The 22,327-nt window shown below is 53.1% G+C and overlaps 1 protein-coding gene across 2 annotated transcripts; it reads left to right on the top strand.

Moving 5' to 3' along the window:
* Positions 1-5,428: 5,428 nt before the first annotated feature.
* On the top strand, positions 5,429-22,327 carry MTCH1 (mitochondrial carrier 1). Of its 2 annotated transcripts, none has more exons than XM_055406140.2 (12): positions 5,429-5,769; positions 9,588-9,672; positions 12,619-12,725; positions 13,122-13,199; positions 13,451-13,508; positions 13,849-13,900; positions 15,349-15,408; positions 17,824-17,917; positions 19,934-19,981; positions 20,165-20,232; positions 20,456-20,531; positions 21,483-22,327. In XM_055406140.2, the coding sequence occupies exons 1-12, from the start codon at positions 5,449-5,451 to the stop codon at positions 21,552-21,554; spliced, it is 1,119 nt and encodes a 372-aa protein (XP_055262115.1). In that variant the 5' UTR covers positions 5,429-5,448; the 3' UTR covers positions 21,555-22,327. The 2 variants fall into 2 exon arrangements, with proteins under 2 accessions (XP_055262115.1, XP_055262114.1); XM_055406139.2 differs by having other exon boundaries at positions 5,430-5,769; positions 17,824-17,968.

Below are 22,327 nucleotides of genomic sequence, written 5' to 3'. Positions count from 1 at the left end.
CCAGAAACCAAGCCACTTCTCAGAGGCGGCACAACCTAAAGCAGGATTTACAAACTCACGTGCCAACCAGAGCCATTCAGGCAAACCCTGGGTTGCAGCAGGTATGTTGTTGAGATGCAGCTTTTACCCTGTTATGACCTGTTCTTTTCAGGAGGGAAGTCAGGCCCCATGGTGCCAGATATTCCTCTCTGTTCTTCCAAAGAGAAATCAGAATTTAGGAACTAACGCATGTTGTTGCTGTTCAGTCGCTCAGTCGTGTCCGACTCTTTGGGACCCCATGGACTGCAGCACGCCAGGCTTCCCTGTCCTTCATGATCTCCTGGAGTTTGCTCAAATTCATGTCCACTGAGTCAGTGATGCTATCTATTAATCCATATTTTCACTTAAAAATCCTGATGCTGACAACAGGTTGCTAACCCCAGTTCCATGGCTGCTAAACCACCATATCTAGCAAGGCTGACCGCTCTTACAAGTGGGTGGTCTTTCGCACTACCACTTGAGTGCAGTGTCCCTTCCTCCTGCCATCCTTCACGTTCAAGCTAACAGGCAATGACTACTTGCCCCAGAGCCTCACACCACTTTTAACAGCTGCTCCCTCAGCTCTGCCAAGACTCCCCTGAAGTTTTGCAATAAAGGCTTGTCACAGGGGTGTGCTGGAGCTGGCTCCTACTGGCTTGCGAAAGTCAATTGTACCCGTTTCTCCCCAAGTCCATGCTTGTTGACATCACATCAACAGCAATGAAATCAGCCCTGGTGAGAGTATTCACACCACATTTATCAGTAAGTGCTATGAATCAGGGGTTTTTCTTTTCCTAGAAAGCTAGTTCTTAAACACTTATCAGGACAGCCCTGCACAGAAGGATTTAGACTCTGCCATGGGCTGGTAGGGAAGCAAGGGAGAAAGGAATGGTTTTGTTTCTCTAGTTACGTAAGAATTCACATGAATGTGTGCAATAGATGTTGTGACAGCACCTTCCCTTTAAAACCGTTAGATACCTACTAAAAGGAAACAAGAAGAATCTTAGTTCTAAAATATTTCTCCCTTGCATGCACACGTGCTCGGTCGTCTCCGACTCTTTGTGAGCCCATGGACCATAGCACGCCAGGCTTCTCTGTCCGTGGAATTTTCCAGGCAAGAATACTGGAGTGGCTTGCCGTCTCCTACTCCAATATTTCTTCCTTAATTAAGGAATAATGATCTTACAAGAAAATGCCCAGATTTTAAGAATATAATTTGGTGAGCTCTTACTAGTATACCCACGCACGTAACCACCACCCCAATCAGGATGAAGAATGCTTTTATTCCCCCCGTCAAAACGTCCTCCTGCCTCTTTTCAGTCATTCCTCCACAGGCAACCACTGTTTTGATTTTTAACCCCATAGATTCATTTTGCCTGTTTTACAACTTCATTTAAATGGAATTATACATGTGTTCTGTGTGCCTGGATTATTTCACTTAGAATAATATTTTTGAGACTCATCCAGGTCATTGCCCAAATCAATGTCTTTTCAGTGCTGAGTATCCTTCCATTGGATGAAAAGTCCTGATGTTGTCTTAATCTCCAAACTCACCCAGACTCGGGGCAAGGTCCCATTAATGTTTGATTTTTACTGCAAGAGAAGAAAACTTCTTCCCACCTTTCAGGACAAACAGACATTGGGCACAAGAGACTCACCTTTCTCCACCAAGAGGAGGATAATAGAACAGAACACCGACTAGGCATCTGGTGATTACCGTGCTCACTGTGACATGCCCACTCTCCCCTGAGTGAAGAGGTCCCACTTCCCCTCTTCACTGTGGTAGGCTTCATCCCAAGGCCTCGGGACCTATTAGTTTCATAGTTGTCTTCCATGTTTCTCCTGGAAGGCTTAGTGATCTCACATGACAATATGTCCAGTGACCTGCATGATATGCCAGAATTCCTGAGACAGTGCCAGTTACAATGTACCTTCTTGGAGCCTAATTAGGACAAGAGCTGTTTCCTGAGTTAAGGCAGGTATGGAACCCCAGGGATTCAGGACAGAAGGAAGGCCTGTGCTCCCCATCCCTGCTCCAGGCAAGCAGGTGAACAGAGGCAGCAGCCAGAACGTTTTCACCCCAAAGTGATAAACACGAAGCCTGCATCCAGACAAACCCATTTTCTTTATACCAGGATAAATTCTGACACCTGGTATAGCTCACCCCTCCCCAGGTGAGGCCTGAATTCTCATTCTGGCTTTGGCATCATCTCAGGTTGCTTCTTGACCTGGTTATCGTGACATCAGCTTGGTTGCAATAATGAGAAATTGCTATTTTGTATTCTGTCTTTTCATTCTAATGGTAGTTCCCCACATGATCCCAGGGACTGCCAATCTCCATACCTGACCATTCTCAAGGTCTACAAGAATATTATGTATTATTTCTCTTTTTTTGAGCCATATGACATGACATGCCGGATCTTAGTTTCCTGACCAGGGATCAAACCTGTGCCCCCTGCAGTGGAAGTGTGGAGTCTTAACCGATGGATCGCCAGGGAAGTCCCAGTATTTCTTGTTAATTTTCTGCTGTTTATTTGATCCTGCTTTGGGAGCATATGGGTCTTCCTAAAGTTTTCATTCTTTAAGTGGTGCTAGCATAAATAACATTGTAATGGTTAAAAGTACTTTTGCTCATTCATTCATTTTCTAGTGAATATTCACTGGGTAATCACCATGTGCCAGGCACTGTGCCAACCATGAATAGGACAGTCCAGTGTGCTCAGAGAACTTACAGTCTAACAGGGGAGGAAAGAGGTAGCTATAGGGCAGTGTGGTAAGCCCTGTGAGGGGGCAGTCATGGAGAGCAAGGGACTGCAGGAGGGCACTAACCAGCTGAGCTGGAAGTACATACTGACCAACGGTTGCTCAGTTGAGTGAATGCTAAGCAAGATTTTCTTTCACTCAGTCATTTCAGCAAGTATATTATTTCTAAATAATTTGATTCCTTTTCAAATATACCTCTTCTTTTCTCACAATGTCACGTCCTTTTTTCTTTCTTCCAGTACTTTCCATTCTTTGCCTTCATTTGAAAACTGCCGTTTTCCCCTTAAAGTTTCGATCTATTACATCAAGTTCCAGGGAGTATTAATCCTCCTGTTTTGCCCATTCATTTTCATGTTGGAATGAATGTGTTTTTGAGTGTTGCTGTTGTTCAGTCAACAACTCTTTTCAACCCCATGCACTGTAGCACACCAAGCTTCCCTGTCCATCACCACCTCCCAGAGCTTCCTCAAACTCATGTCCATTGAGTCAATGTTGCTATCCAATCATCTCATCCTCTGTCATCCCCTTCTCCTTCCTTCAACCTTTCCCAGCAACAGGGTCTTTTCTAATAAGTTGGTTCTTCACATCAGGTGGCCAAAGTATTGGAGCTTCAGCATCAGTCCCTCCAATAAATATCCAGGATTGATTTCTTTTCTGTTTGACTGGTTTGACCTCCTTGCAGTCCAAGGGACTCCTAAGAGTTTTCTTCAACATCACAGTTAAAAAGCATCAATTCTTCAGTGGTCAACCTTTTTTATGGTCCAGCTCTCACATCCATACATGACTACTGGAAAAACTACAGTCTTGACTGTATGGACCTTTTTTCGAGTGACTTGTAGTATTTTTATTGTGAAGGCTTTTTTTTTTCTCTTCCTCTTGGTGTCCCCATGAGCCCCACGTTGTGGTAATTTAGCTACAGGGCAGTTTTAACATTTTCTTCTGCTCGTTCCCTAGGGGTATAATGGCTGTAACTGACCTATTTTTACTTCAATTTCTTCCAGGAAATTAATTACTTAAAAACAATTCACTCAACACTTACTGTGGAAGATACAGAACAACGCAAGACAACACAATAAAGCTGCCTTACAGGAAACCACTAAAGTGACGACCCAAGGCAGATAAAAGGCTAATGGCCTTTCCTGTTAGAAAGGAAGGAAAAACAGAGAACTGGAGAAACATGGAGAGGAAAAGCCCAAAAGAGGAGAAGATTTGTGTGAGGAAGTTTCAGAAGGTGAAGGGTTCCTTCTAAAAAGGGAAGGAACCTTCCTTCTGGGTGGAGTTAGTAAGGCGCTGTAACGTTAAATGAAGCTGCCTTTAAGGTCCCTGTTAAGAAAGTTAAATCAGAAACCAAGTCAAAGGAAGTCTTTTAAAGTGCTCCTGGGGGTGGGAGGTGGGTTCGATGAAAACACTGTAACCCGAGAGGACGAGGAGGCTTTACAGTGATTTAGACCAGAGCAAGCCTGGGCTGAGGACGTCAGCGTGGAGGAGAGAGCAATGAGGGAGGCATCCTGACAGGATTGGGACATGGAAAGTGTATGGAGTATTTATCGTCAGCAGCAGCCAGCGGAAATATGACTTTTTAGAGGTCAGGAAGGGCAGATTCCAGGAAACCCGGACTGAGTTCAGAAGGCACAGTATTCTCAAGAACTTTCTCACAACGAAGACAGGATAAGTATAAAGGGATCCGGTCACCCATTGCTGTGTCCCTGCCGACTCTAGGATCCTCGATTTCTTTCCCCTTAAACATAAGCTCTTTTTGAGCACCCCACTCCCCCCACCCCCCGCAACTAGCAGGTTCTACGGGTTGCTGCAGGGAGTGTGCACACTTACAAACATGAACAGGGCACTTGGAATAAATACCTTCCTCACAGGACTGTCAAGAGGCTCATAGTGGAGTCAACTTGTTCAAAGCACTTCGAAAAGTGGCACAAATAAGTACGGTTTAAGAGTCACCTATGACTTGTTTTTATCAACTAAAGGTGAGACTATCGGCTCCTAGGAGAATGTTTGCAGTGCTCACGCTGAAGGACTAATTAAAATCTTCCGACCCAACGAAGGAAATTCCACGTACTCTAGCGCAGAATACACAGTATAACCGCGAACTCGAAGGCAGGTTGACGAAGGCTCAGCTGCCAAGGAGGAAGATCACAACCGCCGAGGGGGAAACTGGGTCTGGACGAGTGAAGAGGGCAGCGGGGTGAGACAAGTCTGGGGAGAGCGAAGGGACTCGGCCTGCCACAGCAGCCCTCGCAGGCCGCGGGGCCCGGGATGCGGGCCGCAAAGGGGCGGGCCCAGAACGGCGGAGAAGACTCCGGACGCCAGAGACTGGGGGAGCTTGGAAGCGCCTCAGACCATACTGGGGGCGTCTGGCTTCCAGAACCGCCAAGCCCCGCCCCCGCCGTTCTGGGGGCGCGCCCAGGCCTGCGGCGCCTTCACAGTCTCAGAGGCCACGGCCACGGCCGTCCGCAACCACTGACCCCCCAGCCCACGGCTCGGCGCTGAGCTAGGGCCCAACCCCGCCCGGTGTGTGTGTGTGTTGGGGGGACCACCAATGCATCCCCCGCCGCCACGAGTGCCGCGGCCCAGGCCCGCCCCCTGACGCATGACGCAAGGGGCGTGGCGCCCGCCCCGTCACGTGACGGGGGAGTGACTTCGCCGCCCCGCGCCATGGGGGCTTCGGACCCGGAAGTGGCGTCCTGGGCTCCCGGCGGTGCCGCGGGGATGGCGGGAGCCGGAGCTGGAGCCGGAGCTCGCGGCGGGGCGGCGGCGGGGGTCGAGGCCCGGGCTCGCGACCCGCCGCCCGCACACCGCGCGCATCCGCGCCACCCTCGGCCGGCGGCGCAGCCCTCGGCCCGCAGGATGGACGGTGCGTCCGGGGGCTTGGGCTCCGGGGACAACGCCCCGACCACCGAGGCTCTTTTCGTGGCGCTGGGTGCAGGAGTGACGGCGCTCAGTCACCCGCTGCTCTACGTGAAGCTGCTTATCCAGGTGTGGGGGCCGGGGCGCCACGGGAAGATGGGGGGCTGGTGTGAAGGTGACCGGCTAGGGTCTGGAGGGGGATGGGGGCGGGGGGTGGAAGGCGACAGATTTGAGGAGGGGGCGGAGAAGGCGGGGTGATGCGCAGGAGCGGGAGAAGACGGAAGCGATGAGGGTTTTAGGGATGCAGCGGGCTTAGGTTTGGGGGTGCAGGAGACGAGGGCAAAAGGGTCAGCGACAAATTTGGGAGAAGATGGAAGGAATGAGGAATTTCGGGATATGGGGGGGCGATGGAACGAAGAGATAAGTTTAGGAGATGAAAGAACGGAGGCGATGGACTTGGAGGGCAGGGGCCGCATTTTGGGATGAAAGAAGCAACAGAATTGGGGGAGGGGTGGGAAGTTTTTGCGACAGGGTGCAGAGGAGGATTGGGGGCCAAGGCACGGTATTCAGAAGATGAACACTTGTTTAGGGTGAAGGAGAGCCAAAGCTCTGGATTTGATAGAGATGGATTTAAAGCGATTTAGGAGGATGGGGGGGGCGGGACAAAGGACTGGGGTCATGGCCAAAAATTTAGGAAAGAAAAAGGGGCGTCAGCTTCTGGAGAGGAGGGGACAGAGGCACAGGATTCAGTGTTGATGGAATTTGGCGGAGGCGAAGGATTTAGCACAGGAAAGCTATCGGTTTACAGGAGATGGGGGCTCTGGATTTGATGGCGACGACAGAGTTGATGGGAGGAGGGGACAGGATGACGTGCTTTGGAGGAGGGGAGAAGATAGGGAGACGCGCTGGGGGGAGGAGTAGTGGCGATCCGTCTGGAAAGGGGAGCGACGCGGAGGCTTTTGGGGGGGGGAGGGGATGACGCATTTGGAGAACATTGAAGTCACGGTTGGGGGCCTGAGTGGTCTGGGCGTATTGGAATTGGCCAGAGGGGCCAGTTGGGAACACAAGGTGGGAGGGTATGTAGGGACTGGCGCAGACTGAGGCCAAGGTAGGCTGTCTCTGCAGTCGGGGCATTCAAGGGGCACTGGGCGCATTTGGTTGGACCAGCAGTGCCTTTACAGATGAACCGGGCTGCTTGAGAAAGGGAGAGATGGAGCTGGAAGGGGGCGGGGTGCAGGGGTGGAGGGAGTGCAGAATTAGGTGGGCGTGACCGAGAGGATCGGCAGGCCTAGGGTGGTTTAGGCCTGGACTGATATCTGAAGATTCAGCCTAGAATTTTTAGCTAAGAAGCAGAACGGGTTAAAAATTGAGATGGAAACTTAACCAAATCTTGAGGTTTGATTTGAGTTGAGGCAAATGGGTATCAGATTTACTGTCCTGATAATGGACTGAGAGTGGGAGATACAGTTGTAAAGAGAGGGACTTGAGAATAGAAGTAATTGAAATCTGGGGTCTGAGGAACCCGGGCCAGTGGATTTTGGAGTGCGACAAGGAATGTGACAAAGAATGAGGACATTCAGTCTTGGAAGTGACTGACAGGGTAAATGTTGAGACTGGTGTTTGGTTGTGATTTGGGAGTAAGGGCTGCTTTTCTTATAAAAATTCAGGTTGTATTTGATAGAGATCATAGGTTTGGGAGAGAAATTGAGGTTTTGGAACCGGTGGTACCTGAAATAAGATGCAAGGATGATGAAATTAAATTGGGCGAGGATTGCGACTTCAGGGTGGCCAGTAGGAGTGTCTGTGGAGTGGAGGCTGCTGGAGTACAAGGAACTGGGCAGAGGTCTCCATGCGGAGGAAACTGGAAGTGGCTTCATCATTTGGGCCTTGGTAGGAGAAGGTCCTCCCTTCTCTCTTGCAGGAGAAGAAAATTGAAATAAGGGTCACTAGGAAAAGCAGCTGCGGAATGAGAGCGAATGGGGAATGAGGGAGAATGGGGAATGAGGGAGTCGAGAGGGTGAGACAGTCTGGACAGTGGGTGGTAAGGGTGAGTGAGCCCAGTTGGGGTGACTGAGGTGGTCTGTCCTGTTTGAACACAGCTGGTGCTGAGTGTAACATATTTGAGGGTGAAATCTTAAATGGATATAGTTTGGGAATTAAGAGATAACATTCTGCAAAAAGGAAGATTCCAGTTTGGGGTTTGGGTGGCAGGATTGGAGTGGCAGATTTGGGGGTTGTCCCAGAAAAGTGAGTAACAGTAGAAAATCTGCCTGCAGTGCGGGAGATCTTGGTTCAATCCCGGGTCAGGAAGATCCCACATGCCTTGGGGCAGATAACCTCGTGTGCCTCAGGTACTGAATCCCAAGTGTCCTAGAGCCCGAGCTCGGCAGCAGGAGACGCCACTGCAATGAGAAGCCTGAGCACTGCAACTAGAGAGTAGCCCCCACTCCCTGCAACTGGAGGAAGCCCGCTTGCAGCAGTGAAGACCCAAAAACTTTGAGAGTGAAGGGAATAGGAGTGAGATAGGATCAGCAGGCCTTCGATAACACAGGTGGAAGTTAAAATAGACTCCACAGATTTGGGAGCTATGGGAATATGGATGAAGGGACTGAGCAGGTTTAAGGGTGAAATCGATGGGGCTCCCCATCAATTTGTGGTGACTGAAGGGGATAAGGCAGCAAAAGGACAGTGGCTCAAACTTGGAGTTGAGGTTATAAAGAAATACGGCCTGTATAAGAGAACAAAATCAGAACAAACCTAACCTCAGAACCTTCATGCTTTTAGCCCCGAAGGGGAAAGGTCTGGAAGGGGGAGGGCTTACTGCTTAGGTCACCTGGCCTAACCCTTCCCTCCAACTCCCCTGGGCTTGATTTTTTTCTTGTAAGAAGTTCTTTGTTCTGGAGGGAGTTTCTTAAGTCATAATCAGTAATCTGTCATGCGGCTCAGAATCCCATCTGCAGGGGGACAACCTCAGCTTCCAGAAACACTTGACTAAGGTGAAGAAGCAAAAACATTAAGCCCAGAAGCAGCTGGAAGCAGGCATAGTTCCACTGATAAGGCAGCACTTCCCAATCCTGCTGTTTTTACTCTTTCACATTCTAGCGGAACTCCTCTGGTTCATTTGGGCAGCTCTGACGGTCCCATGCCAGGGAGTTGCCCTCTCACACCCCACTGAGATGCTGGTCTCCTAGACATCTTGCCTCTAGCCGGGCAGCGGAGAATCCTCTCATTAGTTGGCAGTATAACAAATGGCCTCACCCCTCAGGAGAACCCCTCTCCTCCTCACAGAGGTTGGGGTGGCTTGGTCCTTCACTCACCCATGACTTTAGCAGACACCTTAATTATAATCATCATCTGTACAGCAAGAATCATAACTCTACAGAAATGAGGGGGTCATTCTGTCCCAGGGATTGGGGTGATTGAGGTTAGATCACCGGTGAGGAATTGTTTGACGTGACAGTGTGCTCTGCTGGTGAGAGGGATGTATCTGTGAAGTCCGCAGGGGGTGCATGTGAAGTTCGGGGCTGAGCTCTGGGTATGATGGGTCTTGGTGTTGCCACCTTAGGACTGAGACTGTAGTGACGTTTTTACCCTGGAGGTGAGAATTAACTGAGATAAGCATGGGGTTTGAAGTACCCGAACATGGGGTGAGGGGAGAGTCCCTGCACTGGAAATACCTGGAATTGGGAGGTAATAGCATTGGGGGATGGGTGGCTTGGATTGTGGTCAGTGTGGTATCTGGAACTGGACACTTCTGTGCCTCGAGCGATTACATGATGCTGATAATTAACAGACAGCGATGAAATTCCGGGTTTGTTTTGACGGGGAAAGTGTCATCAGGAACAGCACTGGACTCTGTGGGAGGAGAGTTTGAGGCCTGGGAAAGACGAGAGGGAGACCGAATCAGCAGGAGAATCTGACTGCCTCTGTGTTTGTCGATTCTGAAGGTGGGCCATGAGCCGATGCCCCCAACCATTGGGACCAACGTGCTGGGGAGGAAGGTCCTCTACCTGCCGAGCTTCTTCACCTACGGTGAGTGTGCTCCCCAGGCAGGAAAGCCCACGCCCAGAGAGACATGAAAGAAGCGTCAAGCAGGGAGCAGGCCCAGCTGGGCCTGGGGAACATGGCGGGGGCCGCATGGGGTACCCAGCGTCAGAACTGGCGTGGGAGTGGGGTCAGGGACGGCGGGGTATCAGGGTGGGAGCCGGTGATCAGCATGGCTGTGGGACAGTTCCTCTGCCTGGGCTGCCCATGGTCAGTGGGAGAGCAGACAGGTGCCCGAGAGAGGGCTGTCCGGGACAGTGGTTCCTGTCATCTCTGCCACCCCAGGCTGTGCCTGGGAGCGAGGGAGGCGGTGGTTTTCCTTTGTTTCCCTCCTGAGCAGTCTGGCTGTCCTGTTACCAGTTCTTTGGCCTTCCTGCTCCTGCAGCAGGGGGCCTGTTGGGACCTCCTGGGTTCCTTTCCTGCCCTGTTCCCCAGGCAGGAATGCCCTCTCACTCAAGAACCCCCATCCCCTGGGGTGGAACACTCGGGTGGGTCTCGGCTTTACCTTTGGCCCTGATGACCTGCTCGAGCTCAGGGCTGCTCTGGCCCTGCCCTCCTCGTCAGCTGCTGCCCACCCAGGCCCTTCATACAAGCACAGCAGCTCTGCCTGCCTGAGGGTCTCTCCATCGAGAAGCCCACCACTGTGGGTGGGGCTTGCCCGATGCCAACGAAGCCCATCAGCTGCCCACACTGCTCGTCCCCAGGCCCACAGCCAGCCAGGAACATTTCCCATCTACCTTCCCTGCCCGCCTCCCAGTGCCCGCCCTCCCCAAACTTCTTTAAACGTGCCTTTGCTCTCACAGCCGGGCTGATCGCCTCATGCTCCATACGTCCCTGCTCGTCTTATCTGTGTAGTCAGTCCAGAACAGTCCTCTGAAAACCTTTCCTTCTGCTAAATAACTTTGGCCCTCACCACCCCCCCTTCACCTTTTTTCCATGTCAGGCACTCTTGGCTGAACCTGATGGCCCGTTTCTCTTCCAGTTTTGCCACCTTATTGAGTACAGCATGGGCCAGGTGGAAGATGTCGTTTTGCGGGGGGAGTCTGTTCATGTTTGTTTCATTTAAAAATCGTCAGTGTTGGGGAGGAGGATGTCACAGGTTTAGGAAGCCCTCCCCACCCCCACCGCACAATGAAGCCAGTGTACACGGTGAACACTTGCCCTGCGGGAGGCCGGGTGACAGGCTGTCAGCCCTGCGCCGCCATCTCTCTGTACATGGCTGTGCCAGGCTCTCGGCCTAGAGATGGAGACCCAGGCTGTCTCTGTCGATGTCCCACAGTCATTCTCGAAAGGACGCAGGGTGGAGGGTCTTGACCGTCATCTTACAGCCTCTTGTGAAGATGAGCCGAGCCCTGAGGTGCCCCTGCCCCGTTTATATAAATGTGGTGGAAGCAGGTGCCCGAGGGGCATTTCTGGCCACCACACCATACCTGCTCTCAAGTTCGGGAGGGGGCCCAGCTGTCTGGCTGTAGACACTGTTCGAACAGGATCTCTTCCTCCCCATCATGGTGCAAAGCGTGACATTCTTCAGTCTTCTCCCAGAAAGGACCTCCTGGCCAGTTTTTTGGGGGACTACAGAGAAGCCGTGGCATGATGGAGCCCCCGGCCAGCCAGGGGGCCCATTGGTCGCACAGAGGCCTCTCCAGGCGTTTCTGCCTACCCTTCTCTGCCCTGGTTCATAATTTAGCTCTGAGATGGTGAGAGGTAGGCGTGCTTCTTCCTTTTCTTTTGACTTGGAAACTGGGTGGAAATAGAAAGAGGTTAAGTGTCCTCTCTTTCTGGAACTCACTCTCAGGCTTTATCCCACCAGCTCTGCTTCCGGCTGCCTGGAGCTCCCTTCCCCCAAAACAAACCTTCCTTCTGCCTGTTCCTTCTGCTCTGAGGCAGGGCGTCCTCCCGGTGGCCCAGCCTCCTCTCTCCTCCTCCTCCTCCTCCTCTCTTTCCAGCCCCACCCTGGCTCCAGAAGCCAAACCAGCAGGTACCGGGTGCTCTGGGGCCGGGAAAGCCCGTGGAGCTGCCACGCGGAATGGCTGCTGGCAGACCTGGCAGACGAGATGAGGGGAGGATGGGCACCTTGCGGCGCCCGCCACTGTGCGGAGCTGGAGAGCCGAGGTCAGGGCTTCCAGGGGCCTGCTCTGTGTGAGCCAACTTGCTGCTAGTTTCCAGGCACTCAGGTTTATAAAAACTTGTCTCCTTTTTGAACATTGTCTAAAAGTTGATATTTAACAAGATAAAGCAACAAAACGTTAAGAAAGTATCCATTTGGAGACCCTCACGGAAAGCACTGGCTTAGATAGGGTCCAGCTTCCCTGACCACTTAAGATTTTTTTGTAGATTAGTTCATTAGTGCCTCTATTTTAGTTTCTTCTCCACTGGTTTTTCCCCCCTACCCCGCCAGCCCCCAGGCTTAATAAATGCCAGGAGGTGCCCTGTGGGGTCCTGGGTGCAGCACAGTGACTAGTGGGCCGGGCCTCTCGAGCCTGTCTCCCGGGAGCCCTTCCTTTTCCTTCTCCTCCCTTAGGTTGCAGACTTCATTGTGCCCTGGGGACAGTCTTTTTCCTTCTTTTTTTTTCTTTTTCCAGAGGAAAGCATTTTTCATCAGTGACGGAGTTGGTTCCTAGGTTGTAGCACTGACGCTGCAGAGTTGGAAACCTGTCACTCAATTTGCCAAGACTTTTCAAAGCTAAAAAAAAACATGAACCTGTTTGTCAAAAAAAAAAATATGTTTTGAAGGTTTTGCAAAAGGAAATGGGCTAGAGAAGACGATTGGGAGTGGGACTCAAGTGCTCCCGGCGTCGTGGCTGGTGCCCACTCCCGGGACGGAATCCAGCATGTACCGAGGGACAAGGTCGCATCTGGTCTGGGTGTGAAGTGTGACCCAGGAGTGGGTGCATCGGGGCCGGGCGTGACGCTGCCCCGTCTGCTCTCCTGCAGCCAAGTACATCGTGCAGGTGGACGGGAAGATAGGGCTGTTCCGAGGCCTGAGCCCCCGGCTGATGTCCAATGCCCTCTCCACTGTGACCCGGGGCAGCATGAAGAAGGTGAGCCCGGGGTGAAGCCAGGACTGGCTGCCCAGTGCCCCCCGAGCTCCCGGCACCCCTGCAGGCCACTGTGGGCACCCATCCTGCTTCTCAGTGCCCGGGTTGGTCGGGGCGCCCCCGCACACCCAGCACCATAGCCAGACCCCAAGGCCGGGTGGTCCGGTGCTGAGTCCCCTCCATTGGAAACACTCCTGCCCCACGGTGCACCCTGTGACACTTGACGGGGGCTTTCCCCGCCAGCTCCAGCCCTGGGGGGTTTCCCACGCTGGGCCCCACTAATGGACACGGCCAGGAAAAGCGGCCACAGCCGCTTCCTGCCTCTGCATCCCCTCCCAGTTCCATCTCAGTACACGCTCATACTTTGCTTCTGATCCACCTCTGCTCTTTGCGTCTCAGGTTTTCCCTCCAGACGAGATCGAGCAGGTTTCCAACAAGGATGACATGAAGACTTCTCTGAAGAAGGTGGTGAAGGAGGTGAGTACCCGGAACTGGAGAAGAGCCTGATCATTATCTCTCACTGCCAAGTCGGGCCAGTCGGTGAAGTCACAGTTGGGGCCTCCTGTGTGCTCAGTGGGGGGCGGGTGACACCGGGGCCCGTCCGAGGTAGACTGACCCGTGTGGGAGCCTTGGGATCCTGGTTTCTCCCCATTAAGTGCTCTTCACTTCCCATGAGTGTCAGTTTCGGAGACAGGCCAGGCTGAGTCCCCGCCTCTGCTCTCTTGCAGACCTCCTACGAGATGATGATGCAGTGTGTGTCGCGCATGCTGGCCCACCCCCTGCATGGTGAGCCGCCCGCTGGAGACTGCATCCCAGCCGTGGGATGAGCCCTCACGGATGGTAGACAGGGAGCAGTATAGTGACTGAGAAGTACTGTTACTGGGATCGGCCGGGCTTCCAGTCCAGAGGAGTTGGGGCTCTTCCCAGGCAGAAGAAATGGGACGTGATCACCGGGTATGACGTGATCACAGGGTGTCTCATGATCACAGGAATCCCAGAGGCCACCTCCCCTCCTGGGCTCAGACACAGGCCCCGTGGTGCAGTGGCCACCGTGCCGGCACCACGGCCAGGGAGTTGTGGTCTTTGGCGGTTGTGTCACCTCTGTGTGTGTTTCCTTTCTTCTCAGTCATCTCAATGCGCTGCATGGTCCAGTTTGTGGGACGGGAGGCCAAGTACAGGTGGGTAATGCTTCTCAGGATGGGCAAGAGGGCCCTGTCGCTACTCAAAGTCTGCCAGGACAGGCCAGACTGGGATCAGCTCCTGCCCCGTTTCTGCCTTCTTTCTAACAGCTTCAGAGGAGTGGACTAGTGACTTCTGTAGTCTTGAGTCCAGGGCATCTTCTCCCTCGCTCATCTAGGGTGTCCCTGGATGAGCTTGGACGCCCTGCAGAGGGGTGGGTGGGATTGGAGTCCACTTGATTAGGGGTCCTACTGGGGTTCCTTCCTGACCCCTGGGTTGTGTCCTGATCCTGTCTCCAGCTGTCACAGGAGTGGGCCTACAATTGGTTCCCTCCTCTGCTAAGCCGCCATCCAGCCCGTGGGCTCAGGACTTGTCCCTCCCATTGTTTACCTGCCATGCCCGGCACTGAGCTGGATGCTCTGGGGTCATCGGTGTGTTGACCCCGCCCTTCCCTGGGGCACTTGTGTCCTCCCTGCCCTCTGGGTGAGGACAGGAGGGGGTCCTGAAGACACAGGGCAGGAGTCATGCCCTTGTCACCCTTGTCAGCTTCTCATTTCCTGGGTTTGGTGGTTTCCTGTGGCTGTCCTTGGGGCCACTGCCCCAGGAAGCTTGGCTGCCATGGTGCCTCCTTTTGAGTTCGCCAGTGGGAAATTGGCCCATTCCCCCAGTGGGCTCAGAACCCAGTGGGCCGAGCCACAGTCCTGAGAAGCAGGGTAGTGGGGCCTGGCCGGGCTCTGGCTCCCACTGCCTTTCACCTAGGCCACCCCAGCCCCCTCAGCTTTGCAGAGCCTCCCTGCATTGTCCGGGCCCTAGAGGTTGCAGTTGAGCCTCCTTTGCATTTCACACCTAAGATGTCCCAGCCTTCCCGCTGACGGCCTTCCCTCTGACGGCTAAGAGGCTGCAGCAGGCAGGGCACACGTTCCCAGCTCCCTGATGGGGTAGGCCAGGTGTCTGTCTTTTCCCAGGCCGGGCGATCTGCTGCAGGACGTTCTGCTGCAGGGCCCTCTATTCCTTCCCTGCCCTCTGGGAAGGAGCCTCTCTCCACTCACCTCCTCTCTCTCGCTGTCAGGCATGCAGGCTCCAGAAGGTTATTCAGTCAGAGCTGAGCACAAAAGCCTGCCAGAAGGGCCCGTCACCTTGTAGCAGCCCAGGCCGGAAGGTTCATTCCTATATTGCAGATCCACGCAAGATAGCCATAGAGAACTGGGGTTCTGCCCCCGGTGGGGTGGGTTTCCTGAGTCTCAGTGAACTGTGTCGATGCCCCCCTCACCCCCAAACAAGGGCTGTGACCATCTCCACTTGGGTTCTGCTCGGGGACAGAGGATGTCCCTCCCCGTCCCAGCCAGGACCGGATGGCTCTGAGCAGGGGTGGGGGGCTCCCCTCCCCACCCGGGTACGGGCTTCTCGCAGGTGCCTGGTGACCTTGATTTCCCTGTGTTCTCCACAGCGGCGTGTTGAGCTCCATTGGGAAGATTTTCAAAGAAGAGGGCCTGCTGGGATTCTTCGTGTACGTGAGTTTTATACTCCCTGTAACTGTCGCAGAGCAGGGGTTACTAACAGGCTCGTTCTCAACCCTCAGGCTGTGGTTGCTAGCCTCAGACTAACCGCCGCGCCTGGGCTCGGCCCATAGAGCTCCACAGCATGTGCGCTGCTGACCAGCAGAACCAGAGCTGCCCAGCCCCCTCCACGTCACGGCTCACACAGCAATGGTACTGTTTGTCCAGCACACCTGGTGTGTGGGGACCATCCCCCTACTCCAACCCCACTGCCTCCGTCTGTTCGCTTCAGGGCTGGGGGGCGGGCACAAGACTGGCCTTCAGGAGGTTTTCAGCTCGTCCATCATCCTTGGTTTCACTGCAGAAAAACAGCTGGAAGTCTGTGACTTGGGCTGAAGGTCAAGCCCTGGGCGCTCGTAAGCTGACTCCAGCTGATGAATCCTGTTTGACAAAGTAGTTCTTCATATTCAACATTTGGGCTTCCCAGGTGGTGCTAATGGTAAAGAACCGGTCACCCGTCTGCCAGTGCAGGAGATGTAAGAGACACAGGTTCAGTCCCTGGGTTGGGAAGATCCCGTGAAGAAGGAAGTGGCAACCCACTCTAATATTTTTGCCTGGGAAATCCCGTGGAGTCCATAGGGTCGCAAAGAATCAGATACAACTGAAGTGACTTAGCATTCAACATTTAGAATGCTTCGCATTACAGTCCCTGTTTCTGCCTTCTCTTCAAAAGTTAAGACCTGGCCGTTCCGGACCTGCGTTTCTGCAGAGCAGCTGTCGTCAGGGCACACCATCTCCTGAGGGTCCCAGGCCCTCCACCCTACTTGGTGTCTTGCACCCACCTTGCGCCACCTGTAAAGAAAACTCACACTGTATAAAAAGACTGTAAACCACGAACAGAATCCAAAAGCCAGGCCTTACAAATATTTTTGTTTTGCTTGATTTAGGTCTAGACATTGATATCCATGCCGTCATGAGCACAGTGCGCTAGACACGGGGCTCTGTGTTAACTCACGTTGAGGTGTCATAGTAGGCTAGGTGTTCTGCATGGAGGCGTGTGTGCGTGTGTATGCGGTTCTCAGTAGGAGGTGAATTTCCCACAGGGGACGTAAGTAATGTCTGGAGACGTCTTTTGGTTGTCACAGCTGGGATCTAGTGGGTAGAGACCCGGGAAGTTGCTAAACATCTCGCGATGCAGAGGTCGGCTCCCACGACAAAGAATTCACTCAGCCTTAAAGGTCGACAGTGCCAAGGTTGACAAACTCTGATTTATACACACATACTTATTCAAGTGTTCGTTCATACCTATGTGTATCTATACGTGTGTGTGTCTGTGTGTGTGAATAAATATTTGCTTGTATGACTAGTACTTCAGACCTTAAAACACTGCATATCATGGCCTTTGGTATTTTTCACTCTCACTGTATATATACATTCTATTCTGATGTGTGAACGGGACTCCCACACAACAGCTGCTTACCCATTGGATTCTGTTTTTCTTTTGCACATTTGTAGAACATGATGTGTGTGCTCAGAAATCGCTGAGTGTATATGTGAAAAGTCAGTCTGAACACAGATGAAACCAACAGGATTTGAAATTGCATTCATGAAGGTTCATTTTATTAATATCCCTCATATCATATTAATAGGTGTGTTATGTATTTTTTTAACTTTTCAGATATTTTGAAATATTTTTAAACATTCAAAAATCCTAATTCTGTGTCCTCTCCCGAAGATACAGCCATTCTCCTGAAGCTCTTTCCACATCACTTCATATCTAAACAAGCAAATAAACACATTTTTTTTTTTAAAAGAAAAAGACCACAAGGATCACACAGGACCCACTGATACCAATCTGGCTTTTCACCCTCAGCACTGTATCTTAGGAAAACTTCATATTACTGTGTAGAGATGCTTATTCTAAAGGCCATCACTTTAAAAGGCAGCTGTCCTTACAGAAGCTTGTATGGAATATCTCTGGTGGAACGTTCCAGGGATGAAGACAGACGCCCTGAGCAAAGTTTTGCGAGAGTTGATTAGGTAAATAGGCAAAAGGGAAAATGCCAAAGTGTAGGTACTCTTTCCTTATCTGCATTTGAAAATCCCAGGTTTTGCAGCATTCATATCTTAAGGCCCAGCGTCTGTAGTTTGAAAACCATTTTTGAGATCATAGGCTTAACTTGTGCTATCAGATGTGGCATATAGCACACACACTACCACCCCACACCCTGCGAAGAAAGGAACACTGCCTTCCTGGTGTGGATAGCTGCTGGCCCACGTGGCCCCTGCAGCCTTCCTTCCTGAGATGGTGCTGGTAGATAACGCTGAAATTTAGAGCTTGGAACATCCTTGCCTGCTTCCTGGGTGCTTCCCAGGAATTGCTCCCTTCCCTCTCCTGCTCATCTCTGCTCACCTTGTTTTTTTAGCGGCTTAATCCCTCACCTCCTGGGCGATGTGGTTTTCTTGTGGGGCTGTAACCTGCTGGCCCACTTCATCAATGCCTACCTGGTGGATGACAGCGTGAGTGACACCCCAGGGGGGCTGGGGAACGACCAGAATCCAGGTTCCCAGGTTGGTTGGAACAAGGACTTGTCCATCTTTACATGTACTGCTGATGCCCAGGGTCTGGGGCAGACTTGAGGACTCTGGGATTCTGAATACTGGGCCCTGGGGGCTGGAGAGGGTCCCTGGCAGGGAGGGGTCTGAGCAGAAGACCTCTGATGGTCCCTGGGTGAACTTTGTCTCTGAGGAGATGAGATTGCTAACGAGACTTAGAGGGGTTTATGGGATGCCCATCCCTGGGCAACTTCACCAGTAACGTGGATATGGACTTTATCCAAAGCTGGTTTGAGACAGTGACCCAACTAGGGGTCCCTAGTAAGTCAGGAAATAGACCAGCTCATGATAACGTTTCGGCTTTCACTTAGTGTTTTAGGCTTGTTCAGGCCCTTTTGTGAACATTGATGTTTGATCCTGACAGCACCCCAGTTGTGAAAGAAGCAGAGTGGGGGTGACACTGTATTTTACAGACAGATGAACCCCAGAGATTGAAGGGCTGTCCTGAGGCCCTTGGCTGCAAGTAGACAGTGCTGGGATTAGGTCTCCTTCCCTGGTCCCAGCTGAGGGTGCTTCCGTCATCTAGGACTTGTGCCATGCGGGCATATGTTAGCAGAGTCTCACGGCTAGGTGTGCACAGACCTCTCAGCTGGTTGGGTCAGGCATGGGGAAGACTTGATCCTTCTAAAAGGCACTGGTTAAGAAAGCTGGGGACTTGATAGTTGACAAGGTCTGCCTGAACCAAGATACGAGCTGGGGGGCCTTGATGGGCCGGGGCTCCTGGTAGCCAGACGTCCCAACAGCAGGGATCGCCCACCCTAGGAGGGTTGATGAGGGGCTGGGAACTTGTCTGCCAGAATCACCTTGTTGGGGGTGGGGGGCTCATCGTCTTTGTCTGTGTCTGGGCCCCAGAATGGCAGTTCCGGGGTGAGGGTGGTCTGGGAAAGAGTCCATGGTGAGGAGTGCCTCAGAGCTTGCAGCTGAGGCAGAGGGAAACGGGCCATTTGAACTGGGTAAGTGGAGTCTTACTGGCCTTTTAACGTAAGCAAATTCAACTCACAGTAATTACAGTAGCACACCCACGGCCCTGCCTTCACTCCAGGGTGTTGGGAGTGGGTGAGCTGCTGCCGTCACACACAGAACAAGCTTGGGACAGCTGGGGTGTTGGTGGGGGTCGTCCCACAGCTGATGGCTTCCTCCAGTCCAGGTGGGCAGGTGTTTGACCAGGGGCTGCTGCACTTAACTGCAGGCAGCAGCAGTCAGCACTTCATTGAAAGTATTTTTCAAGTGCTTCAGGCTAAGGTGAGGCTGCCGCTCAAGCAGAGGGCCCAGCAGACTTCCGCCCAGGGTTGCAAGGCATCCATCTGGTGGGTCGGCCCCACAGGAGGCTGAGGGATAGGTCGTCACCCTTCCTGGTTTGGGGCTGTTTCATGGGTAAAATTGAATTCAGGAGTTGGGCCTGAAGGGAGTGAGAGTTTGGTGAGGTTGGGTGCAGAAAACCCAGAGTTGCCCCTCACCTTTCACTGCGGGACCCAGGATTCTGTCTGGGTGGTTCAGATGGGCACCTGGCTTTCCACTCAACTAAGCACTTAACGTGTGCTGAGCCCTGGGCACTGATCAAACAAAGGCCCAGTCCTCAGAACTTACAGAGGCTGCAGCCCAGAAGTCCAACTTCCTGCCCTTCAGCACTTACCACCCCTGGTGGAGTCACAGAAGCCTCTTCAGTCCGGATATCCCAGTTTTGCCCCCCAAATGATCGCAACTCTGACTCCCAGGCTGCAGGAGCTGCCGGCAGGCCCTGAAAGTGGGTGCTGCGTGTGCAGTGGGCTTGTGAGGAGCTGAGTGCCAGCAGGGTGCAAGGCCAGTGTAGACAGCAAGGTGAAGGGAGCCACAGAGCAGGCAGTGAGGACAGGACCTGCACATCTGAAGTCTGCTTCCCGAGCTCCCGAGGCAAACCCGTCTCCCTTTGTGTCTCTCCAGTTCAGCCAGGCGCTGGCCATCCGGAGCTACACCAAATTTGTGATGGGGGTAAGTCGGGCCCCGCACGGCCCTTTCCAAGGTGCTGGGGCCTGGGTGGGGCCTAGGAGGCCAGCTCCAGTGGTGGCTGGAGGCAGGCCTCAGCGAAGGCTGCTGGCACAGGGTATCCCTGCCCCCTGAACTCAGGCCGGGGCTGTGGTGGGTGGGGTCGCTGACCCTCAGGTCTCCCTGCAGATTGCGGTGAGCATGCTGACCTACCCCTTCCTGCTGGTCGGCGATCTCATGGCTGTGAACAACTGTGGGTAGGTGTGTGCCCCTCCCCCAGGCACCCTGCCAGGGCTGCTGGGGAAACCTGGCTGAGCCCCTCCTGGCTGCTCTGTGTGGCCTCGGCCCACCTGGCATGCCAGCTTCCTCTGGGATTCATCATACCCCTTTGGGAGGAAGATGTGGGTCGGTATGTGGGTGGTGGCAGCTCTGGCTCCTCCCACCGTCTTCTGGGTCTGACACGCTCTTTTTCCCGGGCAGGCTGCAGGCTGGGCTCCCTCCTTACTCCCCAGTGTTCAAATCCTGGATCCACTGCTGGAAGTACCTGAGTGTGCAGGTAAGCATGTACTCCAGGGAGTTTTCTCCTCATTTCTCCATAACATTGATCAGATGGAAAAGATTTTTGTATACCCTTCATTACATGAAAAGTTAAGGGCTTGTCATGGAATCCAAGGCTTTTTAAAAGTAAATTTTACTCTGTTTAGAAGGGGTTTGAGGTACTTAGATCTGAATTTCCTTAAGAATTAAACATCAGACTAGGTCTTTTTTCACATCTTAAAGACTCAGAACAAGTATGGGCGAGCCCACGGGGTAGGTGGTGAAGCCCAAGAACTCCTTATAACCTTGAGTAACCTGGGCTGAAGACACACCTGGCCTGTCGGAGGCTGGCCCCTCTTTCCCGCAGGACGCCCTAGGTGCCCAGGAGAGCCTGAGCTTGGTGTTGGACCACATGGTGAACTTGGTGAGAGTGCCAGTCTTGAATTGCGATCTGTGCCCAGGCACATTCCTGCTGGCTGGAGCTCTGGGTAAAAGGTCCAGGTGGCTGGCCCAGGGCAGATCTTTGGCCTCCCTGGCCCTGGTTGGTCTCAGTATGATGAGGCAGGGGCCTGGGCAGGAGGAACCAGCACACTGACTGGCCTCCAGCTTGAGGAAAGGATGGTGGATGGGAGGAAAGCAGGGAGGCGTGAGACAGACACAGGCCTTCAGCGACTCTGGTGGTTCCACGTGCATCACAGCCTGTGTCCGGAAGGAGCTCTAGGCCCCTTGGCTCTGATGCCAGAGAGCAGCGAGTGTTCTCCTCAGGAGCCTGGTTGACACTGGACACTGTGCTTCAGCGCAGAGCAGATTCTGATGTTGCCCCCGAGGAGTGCAAACCCACACCGGCTGCCTCCTACCCCGGGGGCTCACAGCTCCTGGGCCTTTGTTGGTCACATACTGGCCTGGCTCTGCGTGGGTTGAGGAGCCTGACCTCCCCTTTCAACTGACCTGACTGCTCTTTCCAATCCAGGGCCAGCTCTTCCGAGGCTCCAGCCTGCTTTTCCGCCGGGTGTCATCAGGATCGTGCTTTGCCCTGGAGTAACCTGAATCACCTAAAACAAACACAAACCGTGCTGTCTCAGCCTGGCCACCGCGGGTGAGGCCTGATCATCTCGGGGCACCTGTCAGACAACCACCCCAGCACCACCTAGATGTGCTCTAGCACGGCTGGGCTTCAGTTTCCATATTTCCCATGTGTCTGTCCAGAAGCAGGGGCTGGGTGGGGGTGAGGCTGCGTCCAGTGGACTGGGCATTGTTGGACCCGGGGAAGGTGGGGTGGGGCAGGGGAATGGGGGCCCAATCCACTTACTCTGCAGATTTCCTGAATCAGCCTCGTGCAGGGGGCCAAAGACGGGCTTGCAGAGGCCCACACTGGATGGGCACAGGCTCCTGAGGTCAGGTGGCACTGCCCTACTCATACCCCTCAAGTCAGCCCCAGCTCTCATCCCGCAGCTCAGCTGGGAGCTTCATGCTCTTGCTTTATAAATAGGGTGTGATCCCCTTTCAGGAGGCTGCCGTCACATCCAGACCTTGGCTAGGAGGCTGTCTTCGTTTTTCTCAACACTACTTGTCTGATTAAGGCAGCACCATCTAAATGGGAAATCATGTGTCTGCTCAGAATGTGTTCCCTTCCCCGTCAAGTTAAAGGCTCGTCAGTTTAATGGTGACGCCTCACGTGCAGGATATGATTTATCTGTGCAGTTGTGAACACCCAGATGTTAGGCAGATCAGTGTCTCTAGTTGTATCCAGTTTAAAGTTCCTAATAAGATCTGACCCTTTCTCCCGCAAATAAATGCATTGGTGGTGATTTGGAA

The sequence above is a fragment of the Moschus berezovskii genome, chromosome 23 (genome assembly GCF_049115385.1).
Source record: "Moschus berezovskii isolate FMDL1 chromosome 23, NW_MosBer_1.0, whole genome shotgun sequence".
Taxonomy (NCBI): Eukaryota; Metazoa; Chordata; class Mammalia; order Artiodactyla; family Moschidae; genus Moschus; species Moschus berezovskii.
Note: the sequence above shows the minus strand (reverse complement) of the source record. Positions and strands in the feature narration are given on the sequence as shown.